Here is a 12,325-nt window from a genome sequence, read left to right on the forward strand (position 1 = left end):
TGATGTTTACTTTTGTTGTTTTATTTGTTGGGGTGTTTTTTTAAATTAAATCATCCAACACATGAAAGGTAGGGGCAAATCGTTTTTCCAGGCATCCACCACATTGCCGGCAATGAGATGTGCCACAACAGTGAGTGTTAGCTCTAGGCAGCTGCTACCTACAGGTCAATGGCATTTAAAATAGAAAATCTTTCATACACAGTGTTATGAATAAAATTGCACTTGATTTTGTTAAAAACTCGTATCACTGTAACTTTTCCAAATATTTTCTTTCTGGCATCTTCATTTTCTTCATCAACAGGAGCGTCTCTCTAAAACTCTTTCATGCATGTTGAACACATGACATACAACAGCAGCTGTTATCTACCAGAAAATGGGTCTGTTGTTTCTTCAGTGCTTATTTTTATCTGTCTCCACCCTCCCCCCAAAAAGGTACAGGCAGTTCACCTCTAAGTATCAATTGTAACATCAAAATATAAACTCCTCAAGCAAACATTAGGAATTTTAGTTTCACAGATTAAATATTTGAAAAGTTACAGAAGGTGCTGGAATAGTATACATGTCAATTGCTTAAAAATCCAAACTTGCAGCAACTTTAAATTCAAATTTTCAAAAGGTTTATAATGTCCTTGTGAACTTCCTCCACAGCAAGACACCCTCCATGACATTAAAGCATCAAACTTTCAAGGCTGAGATCAAAAGACAAATCAGCAGGATGCACTTCCTCCACCAAGCAACTTTAAAAGAGGTGTCTCCACTTCCAAGAGCAAAAAGCTACTCCTTCATTCCATTTTGGACCTTTCAAAGTGGGTAATCATTCTTTCCTAGAAAATAAAATACCCAATCTTGTAATTTTCCCCAGTAGATTTACATTATTCAGAACATGCACATTCACAACAAACAACACTCATATGCATTTTAAGTTAGGAGTCCAACTTACATAGCAGATACACCACTTATTTTAGAACACATTTGTACTTTAAGAAGTTGTATTGTGGTTGTTTCCACTATCCTTCCCCTCTTGTAGTATTTTACTGTAGTGCTGACATGAGCAGAGTCCAGTTCTGATAAGCCAAGACCTTATCAACTGACTCATGACTCCCCTGGCATGTCAGAAGACTAATTTGAACTGAAGATTTCTTTACTGACCTCATCTGAATCCAGAAGAGCTGGAAGAGCCCTGCAGTGCGGGGAAAAAAGAAGTTAAAATAATTAGAGCACATACTAAGAGCATACTGACAACCATTTTCAACCTTATGTTTTTAGGGCACAGAAAAAAAACAATGAAGGCAGACCTTTCAATTTTTAAGAAATTAGAGAAAGATACACAAAAAAGGAAGAGCCCAAGGAGTATCCTTAATGACCTTCACAGTTTTTATTCTTTTTTATTATGCTTCTCATTAACAAGTGAACAATTTTCAAGTTGCAATGAAATAAGCTGCTTCACTCATACAGGAACACTGCTGAACTGCACTGAAGACATTTACAATATGGGACTATGTTATAAAAACAGGTCCCAGAAGTCAAACAAGTTCTACTGGCACTTCAGCTTTTCCAGCTACAACAGATCTCCCATTTTTTGGGATCTTGGCTCTTCGCAACCCTGATCACACTCTCAGAAACAGAAAACCCTGCAACAGATTACCTCAAAGTGTCCTCTCCTAGTTTATACCAGTCTAGTCCTTTTTTGCTTAAGGAATCCTATCAGTCTCCAAAAAATAAGTACTAGAACTGGGAAAAATAAATTTAATTGAGAAAATGCACTTTTCTTCCTCTTAAAACTTCACCTAATTTCTTTTTTTTACCTAAGTTCAAGCAAAGTTTAGTACTTCAATCCAGATCCTCTGCCAAAATTACCTGTTCAAATTTGTGAATACATGGATCTATGAACTTCGGTTTTGTTACGGAAAATGCAGACACAGGCACTGACACTTCTAGCATGTAAAAGTTATTAAAAGCAGAAGAGATATAGACAGTGTACATAGCTGACTATATTACCACAAGAACAAAAATGACATCACATGTTCCAGATAAAGCTGAAAACTGGATTACATTAGTCTATGGTTTATATTCAGCAAGATACTCAAAGGTCTTCTCAGAGCACTAGAAAGGGGTTTGTTTGTTCTTTGTTTTCTGGATTTATGTACATTGTTTTAACTTCAGTAAAATGCAGACCACTCTATGGTCTGCAAGAGACTGCTCCTTAAGTCAGCCTGTGTGCAACCCCTGCAGATTCCAGACAAGGGATCAGAGGCCAGTGCCAGGCTGAACCCAACCTCTGCCAATGGAAGTGCAGCATACAAGTGATAAGGCATTCTGATGTATTCCTGTGGGAAAGGAACCTGCCTTTATTGAGACTACAGAAATACTCACACATCTGTCACGGATGAAGGAACGTTCTCCTCTACCCACTTCAGGTCATCCTCTTGCTACAAGCACAGAAATTAAACAGAAAACAAAAGTCAGTTTTTCCACAATGCTGTCATATGCAAGCCTTTTTCTTTTCAACCTACTTAACAAAAAAAAGGTATTTATAATGTCAGTTTAAAAATTAAATACAAACACACACAAAAAAACTCACTCAGTTTGATTTCTGGATTACAGAAAACACATTTCAAGGATAAAAAAAAAGTAAAGAGAAACGCACCCACTTGCTGAGAACTCTGTAACAGTCCTAAACACCACCCCCTTGCAAAACAGAAAAATTTAATTTTCATCTTATCTATCCTCAGGTAAGTAGTATACAGCTGCAACCAACTCTTGAGAAAACAATGCTAATGACAAAAATATGATTGCTATTATAATGAATTCCTACAGGTACCTTCCACTTTTAAATTTATGCACGAATTCTATGAAAAGATTCCAAGACATATTTTAGGCCTCCTATATGAATGTGAAAACATCTTGCTTATAACCACAAAGAAAAAAATACATGCCCCCCAAAGTATTTAGGTAGGTACATAAAAATATACACATCACCCCATTCATGTAATGAATCACCAATCTCAAAATCAGAGGGCAATTTATTTAAAATATGGCTCAGCCTCCCTCTCAGACTGACAGATTTGTTAAAATAATACATTAATCACTATCAGAATATTGTATTATACAGTTCTATCTACAGTGAATTGTGGAAACATTACTGAAGAACAGACGGAATTCTTACATTCCCATCATATTTACAGGAAATCTCATGAGAAACCTGTATTTACTTTCTTTTCAGCAGTACTGTGTAAACTTATGATACTTTGGCTCACTCACACTCCAAGGCAAACCAAAAAGTTAACAAAGAAGAGATGAATCTTATATTCTTTGAAGTACAGAGGTCATACTCACAACTTTGTTTGCTTTTACACTCCCATTTGGTTCTTGCTTTGTACTTCTCATTTTCATTCCCTCTGAAGCCGAAAAAAGGAAAAAGATTGGGGTAACTGTATTATAATTGTTCATAGACTGTACATGAAAGTGTTGAGTGTTCATTCAGGATATTTCATCTCAGTCAGAGAGACAGAATTAGACAAGCTAATGCTTTCGACTGCTTCCCCTTTGAAAGGCTTGCAGTATTTTTTCCTGACAGGTGGAGTATGTAGTTTCTCCTGAATTTTACAATTTTACCTAGGAAATATAAATTTCTAGTCCTTTTATTTAAGCCAGACATCAGCAGCACAGAACTCAGACATAGTTCCCAGAGAGCCTGTGGAATCTCCACCCTAGAAAATACTCAAAAGCCATCTGGACACGGTCTAGGGCAATGTGTTCTGGGTGACCATGCTTGAGCAGGGGGCTTGGACAGAATGACCTCCAGAGGTCCCTTCCAACCTCAACCATTCTGAGACACAGGCAACTCCTGAAGTTTATTTTACCTACTGACTGCTCACCAGCCACTTGGTTGCCTTAAAAGCTGAAAAGCAATGTGGCCTGGCAGGCAGCCATATAGTGCTGGTTTGCCAAATGCACCAAATGGATTACATACTTCTCCTCAGCTCCTAAACAAGCCAAGCAGCACTGATATATCCCAGCATAAGTGATTTGTGGACAGACAGCAGTAGCCATGTAGCCCTACCTTTCACACAGCTTATAAAGAGAGGTGCTACAAAAGACAATTTCATGAATAAACATACTCACTCCTACATTTACACTGGACATTCCTATGCTAAGCCCTAATATAGAGAAGGAAGAAGATTTCACAGTTGAGAGAAGAGATAATAAATGAAAATTCTTAAATGGGATTTTAAAAGAGAACTGCACACTAAACCTCTGCCTAGCAACAATATCCAAGAGATCCATGTCATCACAACTAGATTAAAACCTAAGACATGACATATTTAATGAAACAAAGCCCACTGGACATGGCAAAGCAACCACAGCAGAAGCAGTGTTTTCAGTGTCAACAGAAAATCCCAGAATTAAACAGGTGATGCAAATACTAAACACAAAGCCAGTGTTTCCTCTAGAATTCTGTGTATCAATGGCAATTTTTACCAGAGAGCAAGATACCTTCCTCCACAGAACTGCCTTCAACACTGAAATTGAGTGGAAAATTTTTTTTCTCTTACCAAAGCTTTCCTTTAACATTGGCTCTTTCTGCTCATCATCATCCTCCTCTTCTGACAGTGGTGAGAAAGCAAACCTATGTGAAAGAATTGTGAAAGAAGTGAAAGAATGAAAGCTACCTTAGTATTCTATCTCTTGTCTCCCAAGAGATCCATTACTCCAACACATACAGGGCTTGATTATTCTGTGAATCTCATTGATTATGTTTAGTGTCAGTCTTTAACACGATGCTTAAGTTACTTCTTTTGGAATAAGCTGACCACCATAAACAGACTGGATTTTATGTATGTAACTTCTCTAGGTTTACCTTTCCCTACAAACACTGCTTAGTATCCTTATTGATCAGTGGACAGCAACTAAAAATCACCCACCAGTACTCTTTGAATAAACAACCATTCTTACAACCCAGGATTTTTAGAAAGAGGTAAGAAAAGTTGAACCTTTGGTTGTTAGCAGATGGTCTCCACAGAATCATGATGACAAAAAGGATCATTGAAAACAATAAACGCCAGATAGCATCATCCACCCATAGCTCTTGCCAGTCCTGCCAAGAAAACCAGCATAAATGAAAGATGTTGTGAAGCAAGAAATGTCATGTCCTCATCTCTTTCCAAGGATGAACTATCTGTCAAAGAGGCTCACTGCCTGTAAAAGTGATACTTTTAGCCTGTGGTGCTTTGTGACAATCTCACTGCCAAATATAAACTTATCAAGAGGCAGCAATTGTAGAAAACATTTAATATAAACTCACCGACTGACAGTCCACCAGCCTGAACTTCATGGTTGTCCAGATGATGAATACAATAGATGCTGCAATATTCAAACAAACAAGCTTATTACTACAAAAGATGTCCATTCAAATACCCAACTAACAGGACCGTGTTTCCCAAGCAAAGATCAAAGACCTCAAGTCTTGAAATCCAATTTAATAGTTTTGGAAAACAAGAGATGGATCTATTGCACTGACCTTAGAAATTTAGGCATAGACTAGTATATTTTACTCATGTTTCTTTACAGACACAAAGCATAAATCAAATACAGAGTATTTAACCAACTCCTAACTACTATTCATTATTCTTGTATCACTTTCATCTAGCATTCAAACCATGGTTTCATTATCACTTGACAAGTAAAGCTGACGTTACCTGTGAAGTAACTGAACAATGTGATCTGCTTGAATGCCTTAATCATTCAGATCCTGACCCAGAGCAGTTCCAACACTCAAACCATGCTCTTACCACAGTTTTAGAAAAGACTTCCCTCCACTGAAGTATTTTGAGATGACCAAGAACCAGGTGCTGAAAGGAATTTCATCAGAGCCAATTTTCAAAAGGAATGTACTTTTTTGATTTTTTTTTGTTTAAATAAAAAAGCACAGTCTTTAAACTTTTCTGCTCATTATATTTATAGCAGAGAACCTGGAAGCACCAACAAATTTATTCTTGAAATTCAGTTGATCACATATAAATGGAAAAAGAAACTCAATCTGTATTCTTCCAGAATAGAGAGGGCATAACGCTACAAAACTAAGAATACAGTTTTTCAAAGAATCACTCTGATCTTCAGACATCTTAAAACCCATTGCATACAGCAATATCATGATTTTGGCAAAAGATATCTCTGTGAAGTTAACAGCATAAGATAATAATAAACTTTTGACCCTAGCAGCTTGAAGTGGGACAAAAGTGCTCTGTTAGAGGAGCTGCATAGAACTACTGATCTTGTTAACATAAGGACTAATACTCCACTATCTCTGAAACATCAACATAACACTTGGCAAAGACCCATTTTTAGAAATGGGTCAAGTGTTAGAAATACCAAGAATTTTGACTGTACTTACAGAAAGGCCACCAAACTTAAAATCTGCAAATCAATCCCTATATGGAAATGAAAAGTGGTTTTATTTAACAGGAAATATTTTCTGCTTACCTGCTACTGCCAAGATGAGTGTGTTGGTGAAGTGCCGATACAAAGAGAGTTTCACAACATTCCTTCGAAGTTTTAGCAGCTTCATTGTTTGAGTTAAGCTGATGAATATGTACGGAAAGTCAAGGAAAAGTCTCTGAAGGGACAAGCTAGTCACAAACTTAGGAGGATACAGACTTTATGATTGACAACTCTCTCAATCACACACTTAACCCTCCCAAAAATTAGACTATTCTCAGGAGAAGATTCATGCTATGACAAAGGTACCAGAGAGCAAAATCTGTCCTTTTCATGTTATTTAGTCATCTACACCTATAACTCTTGTCACACAAAGATGGTATCCAAACCTCTATTTTGGACTATGGCCTTTTCCCTCAGGAAAGAGTTGGCTACACTTTTGATAAATGAAAAGGAAAATCTAAACCAGAAATTAGTTAAGATCTATTTAATGCATATGGATGCCTTCACATTTTCTTCTGCTTTATTTCCACAGTGACAAAACAAGTGGTTAGGAGAGACATCATGATAGGGGAAAACTGTGGTTATCACAGCTGGGCATCCAGCTATTCACATTTTAAACAGTTTTTGCCATTGATTTTAGCTAAGAACACTTTAGAAGGATTTTGCCATACAGAAGTTCAGCATTTGATGTCAGTTGCTAAAGTCACACAAGATTATGGTTGCTTAAAATGAATACATCAAGACACCCAAAAATAAACACTGCCTCATTTTGTCACTTACTTCAAGACTAGTTCAAATTTTACAGAGACTTTTAGTTTTGATGCTGCTAAGCAACCTTCTCCCTAAAACATAAAGTGATTCATTTCTTCAAAGGCTACTGCTCTGGTGCCATGACATGGTACACTAGGACAAAATACTTTCACACTCAACAATGAGAGACTGATAACAGAGAGACTATATTTTGGAGCAGCTTTACACAAGCACATCCAGTTCAGGAAAAACAGCAGAGGCTTACCTGAACACTCAATTACAGAACTTCTATAACCTTTACCAGAAGTACAAAAAAATATACACTTAGATCTTACTTTAAAAAAAAGTTCAGCCAAGAAAAGACCCAAAAAAACAAATTCAAGAGAAAACACAACCCATCAAATAAAACAGTGAAGGATATCCACCAGCACAGGGCAGTATCTAGGAAAGCCAGGGGAATAAAAGCCAAGGAGGCAAGATCATTCTGGGCCTGGAGACAAAGAGAGAGCCAATAAGAACAAACTGAAAAGAAAACAAAGTAGAGAAGAAGGGTCAGGCTGTTTTATGAGAAACCAACAATATGCCACCACAACACTTCCAAGTTTTGCTACAGAAACAGAGGGCTTGAACCAAGAGTTTAGTCCAATGTACAGAGAGGAACTGACAATACCACATTGTCAGTTCTCCACCAGCAAGGCAAGAAGCAGTTTTCCAGATTAAGTCAATCTAGCACTGTTAAAAGGAGTCTCTGCTGAGGCAGTTGCTGTGATTAATTGCTCTGGCCACTTCCGTTACAGAAAATTAGCAACCAGCTGGTTAGAGGTGTAGTAATTAAATCTTTTACACTATCCATGGATGAACTGAAAGCTTCACTGGCAACCATGAGTTTGACTAAAAAGGCAAAACTTGCCTTTGCATGTACATCATAAACTTATCAAAGTCCTAACAGAAACAAGCAAAACACCTTTTATTCATTTCAAGTACAAGACAGAAATAATAAGCTAGGAACAAGGTCATACATTCTGCAGCTTTTAAAAGGATATCCACAAAATAATACAGGCATCAATCATGGACAGGGCCAAGTTTGCTATCAGAGCCACAGTGTCATAGAAAAACTGGAAAAGTATCAAATATACAACAGGTTAAATACTTTATCCCAAAACCAGAATAACAGAAATCTACATGCCAAGAGGCACTTAATGAATCCAGTAGCATCACCACTCACACACACTTCCTCAGGCACAGCCTCCAAAACTGGAGCAGTGGGAATTTGGTTTGGTTGTTGGGGAGGGGCAGGGAAAGTAGCTGTTCACACAAGTACATACAAGCCAATATGTCTGTGGCATATGGGAAAATTCAAGCAGTTATCACTGACCCCTGTGACTCTAAGAACACCTTCCATGCCAGAAAATAACAGATAAAGGGCTCCAGCCATAACTACTTTGTGAAGAGTCACTCCAAGGCGAGGTCTGTAGGAAACAAAGTGAAATTCAGATTAAGTGGAAACCAAAAAGTAAAGTCATGTCAACTTGAATCTAAACATAAGGTATGAAGCATACGAATAAAAGGTCCTTGTAACAAGCCACATCTAGATCCAGAAATATTATTATGATGCTTGAAACTTACTATTCATTTTGTCTCAGGTATGATGTGACTAAGGGAGAGACATGCAACAATCCTGTTTCTTAGTTAACCTGTTTAGCTTTTTATGACCATTTCAATTAGTCTCATCCCAGTTCTTCACCACTGTCCCCAGCAAAACCACACTTGCCAAAAATTCCCACTGCCACCTAGCATGTGTTTATACCATTGAATACAGCTGTGGACAGACAAATGAGCCACAATCTTACTGAAGGAGACCCCCCTCCCCTGTCAATGGGTCTTGACCCTACCCCATTTATATAAGCTTCCCCTCGCTCAGAAGGCAGGTCCATAAATTTCCCATTCCAGTCAGTGGAGCATCTCAATAATGACTCAGAAACCCACCCTACAGTAGCACACAGAAGTAGATAGAAAGAAGAGTAATCACCGTATGGAACTGTCTCTGATTACTAGAGAAGAAGTCTAGATCTTCAGAGCACTTAAATAAAGCACTTACCTTTAATCAAGCAAAGTAAAGGGAGATGAATACTGCCCTAAATCCTTAAAAACCAATAGTGAAAACCCTTTAAATAGATCACAAAAAACCTGTAACAGAATTACTCACTTGACTATCCCATATCCCAGGCTGACTATGATGACCAGAGTTCGAGCCAGGGAGCGCTTCACAGCAGAAAGAAGTTCTGCCAGTATTACTGCTCCTTGAACTACCAAAAGCAAAGAGGAGAAAGTTAGGGCATTAAAATGTAATTTCTGTTTTATTAACTACTGCATGCAATTACAGTATGAGACCAGACATAAAAGTAAGCTACTGAAGTGTATAATCTTTTTATTATCTGGAGTTAGCTTTCAGAAAAGATATGTCACTTAGCATTAAAAAAAAGCTACAGAAAAATTTTACATCCAGCCTGGATACCCTTCCAAACAAGTCAACCAACAAAACTTCCTGCACCATGGGTATGGCCAATTAGCAAAGTCATAATGACATTTTACTTGCAGTGTTTCATTTGTATGCATCCAGCCTGAAAACTCAAAACCAGAATAAAAGTTTTAGGTAAAGGGAATCTCTTAAGACGGATGATGAGGCTATGAGTTGAATACTAAGTTATCCACAATGCTTTAATGTTGAACAAGGAGTTTCAGAGTATCTTTCCAAGGTCATTACCAATTGTGAGAAATTAATTACAAGATACAGTGAGCAAGTCCTATTTTAAACTTAAAACCAGCACTGCAGCAACAGAATGTAGCATTCTATATACCTAAGACACTACTCTCAGGAGTCAGAGAAAGCAGCAGAATTTTATTTTTAGAAGAACACAGAGCACCATGTTTACAACATACAAAAATACAGAAACTCTAGTTCTCTGTTCTTTATTTTGAAACAATCCTCAAGTAACCACATAGTTAACATGTATCTGCCACCCTAATTTAGCATAGCCATTAGTGCTATGCCCCTCAATTATCCTGCACAAGGCAGCTGCCACCTACCAGACTCGCCCGTGTAGCGGATGTTCTGGAACTCGGCATAGAAAACAGCTTTCTCGAGCATTCCCAGGAAGATAACAGCACCAATCCAGAACTGGATCCTCAGGAGATCCCTCCAGTAACAGGCTGACCACGCAAGCCACAGAACACCGAAGAATACGTACACAATACACATCACCATGAAAAACTATTGCACAAAAAGAATAAAGACATAGGAACTTTAGACCCAGAAAAATAATTTCCTTGTTTCCATTCCACAGCTATAAGACAACTCTATTTTCTCCTCTAGTATAGCAACTTTGGAAGTTTTTAAATAGACAAGCATTGTTTCATTCGTCTTCTCTGGACTCTTTAACAGTGAGAGTCTAATTTCTCACTACCAACAAAGGGAATGAGAGTAACTGAATTTCTGCACAATTTCTCCCTTGAAGAATAGTCTGGCAATTTTTTCTAAGGAAGATACATGCTACTAGATTCCAAATAGGTAAGAATTCAAGCAAATCATCAAGTACTAGAAACTCTATTTATTCTCATGTATTGTTCTATTAATAACTTCATCATACATTTACAATTTCTAGTATTCTGCAAATAAACTCAGAGACCACCTTTAGACACCATTCCACAGAATAGAGATGAGCAACCACTGCTTGTATGCCCTGTGTTCAAATAATTTGACAACTTTTCTCAAAAGCTGATTTCCAGCAAACTCAGCTGTTGACCAAGTTTTAGGTCAGCAAAAAACCTGCAGCTGACAAAGAAATCCAGATATTCATTTCAATATTAAGATTTTGTGATTTTTGTTTGGTTCAGTGTTACTTGCTTCATGGTATGTCTCATACAGCAAACAATAAGCTTGACAGTGTTACTCAATGCTGAATTTTCTAATCATACCAAAGAAAGGCAAAATGAGGAATTAGGAGAGAGTAAGACATTAAGTGAATAGCAGGAAGTAGTTAGCCAAAGCACAGGACAGTGCTTAATAATCAAGCAGTGTCCTCTTTCAGAAGTAAGATTTTTTTTTTTTTAGAAACCAAGCAAACACTTAATTTCTTAGCTGCACAACCCACCAAAACTTTCACAAACTGAAAACACCTTCCTTAGGAGAGTGGCTTACTGATCCTTACACATTTTCACACCTGACCAATCCATGCAGTTCAAATGCTAAGAACCTAGGTGAGACAGCTCACATGCAGATGCTGCATTGAGAAAACATTTAGAGATACAGATTCTTTTCTGGTCCTGTCACATGGGATATTTTCACTGATGAATTACATTTCAATAGGGCTGCTGGAGGCTTTTTGCTTCTCCAGGAAGTAAAATGTGTGTTTCAGAAATGCTGCCAGGCTCCACTACTGACAGGCTGCTCTTGCCAATAGAGTCAAACTAGAGACCTTACTTGTTATTGATCCCCAGCTAAAGGCTGTCTTCACTACATAAACATTTTAAGTTCCTTTATTGTTTAGCCTTCTCAACAGAAGAAACTAGAAACCAAGTCAATAGCTCCTTTGAATAACAAGGGGATTAGCTCTTTGTAGCTCAATTATGCTTTCACTGCTAAACAGTGTTAAAGACCTCCTCACGGGGGGGGGGGATGTAAGACAGCTGGTGGAGGAAGCAAGATTAAGCTATAAAAGAACAAAGAAAGCAGTGACAAATGAAAAGGTAGCTGCAAACAAAAGCACAGAATAGCAGATTTTCTAAGACATGAGCTAAGGAGAAAAAGAGCACCAGTAAAACTTGTCAGTTTAGAGCTAACAATACTGATAACTTCAGGAACAAAAAATTAACAACCATGAATTCAAACAATCCAGAGAAGGACAACATTGGCAGCACATGCAAGGAACTGAAATCTCTGTCTGTTTTCCCTATCCTGTACTCAGTACAAAAAAAAAAAAAAAAAAAAAAAAAAACAAAAAAGCCCATCAAACCAAAAACCACCCTTAGCTAAGTAACTTTTGCTCCTGATACACTAGCTCTGTGTTTCCAGAAGTATGACAGCAGCGTATTTAATTGACATTCAAATCAACTGACAATTTTATAGATCAAAGAA

General features: G+C 37.6%; 1 protein-coding gene across 2 annotated transcripts in view; it reads right to left on the bottom strand.

The window, feature by feature from the left end:
- TMEM87A (transmembrane protein 87A) overlaps positions 1 to 12,325 on the bottom strand; it is a 22,820-nt gene continuing 10,495 nt past the window's right edge. The window contains exons 9-20 of one of the 2 annotated variants that reach the window (XM_030949166.1): positions 10,279 to 10,462; positions 9,398 to 9,497; positions 8,567 to 8,660; positions 8,235 to 8,306; positions 6,484 to 6,592; positions 5,306 to 5,364; positions 4,995 to 5,098; positions 4,557 to 4,630; positions 3,337 to 3,398; positions 2,374 to 2,429; positions 1,150 to 1,180; positions 1 to 824 (exon numbers count right to left, since the gene is read on the bottom strand). In XM_030949166.1, coding sequence (XP_030805026.1) covers positions 783 to 824; positions 1,150 to 1,180; positions 2,374 to 2,429; positions 3,337 to 3,398; positions 4,557 to 4,630; positions 4,995 to 5,098; positions 5,306 to 5,364; positions 6,484 to 6,592; positions 8,235 to 8,306; positions 8,567 to 8,660; positions 9,398 to 9,497; positions 10,279 to 10,462 — 987 coding nt within the window. In that variant the 3' untranslated portion in view covers positions 1 to 782. Of the gene's footprint in view, positions 825 to 1,149; positions 1,181 to 2,373; positions 2,430 to 3,336; positions 3,399 to 4,556; positions 4,631 to 4,994; positions 5,099 to 5,305; positions 5,365 to 6,483; positions 6,593 to 7,612; positions 7,682 to 8,234; positions 8,307 to 8,566; positions 8,661 to 9,397; positions 9,498 to 10,278; positions 10,463 to 12,325 lie in introns of both variants that reach the window. The other variant, XM_030949169.1, reaches the window with a different exon arrangement.

Source organism: Camarhynchus parvulus, chromosome 5, assembly GCF_901933205.1.
Source record: "Camarhynchus parvulus chromosome 5, STF_HiC, whole genome shotgun sequence".
NCBI lineage: Eukaryota > Metazoa > Chordata > Aves > Passeriformes > Thraupidae > Camarhynchus > Camarhynchus parvulus.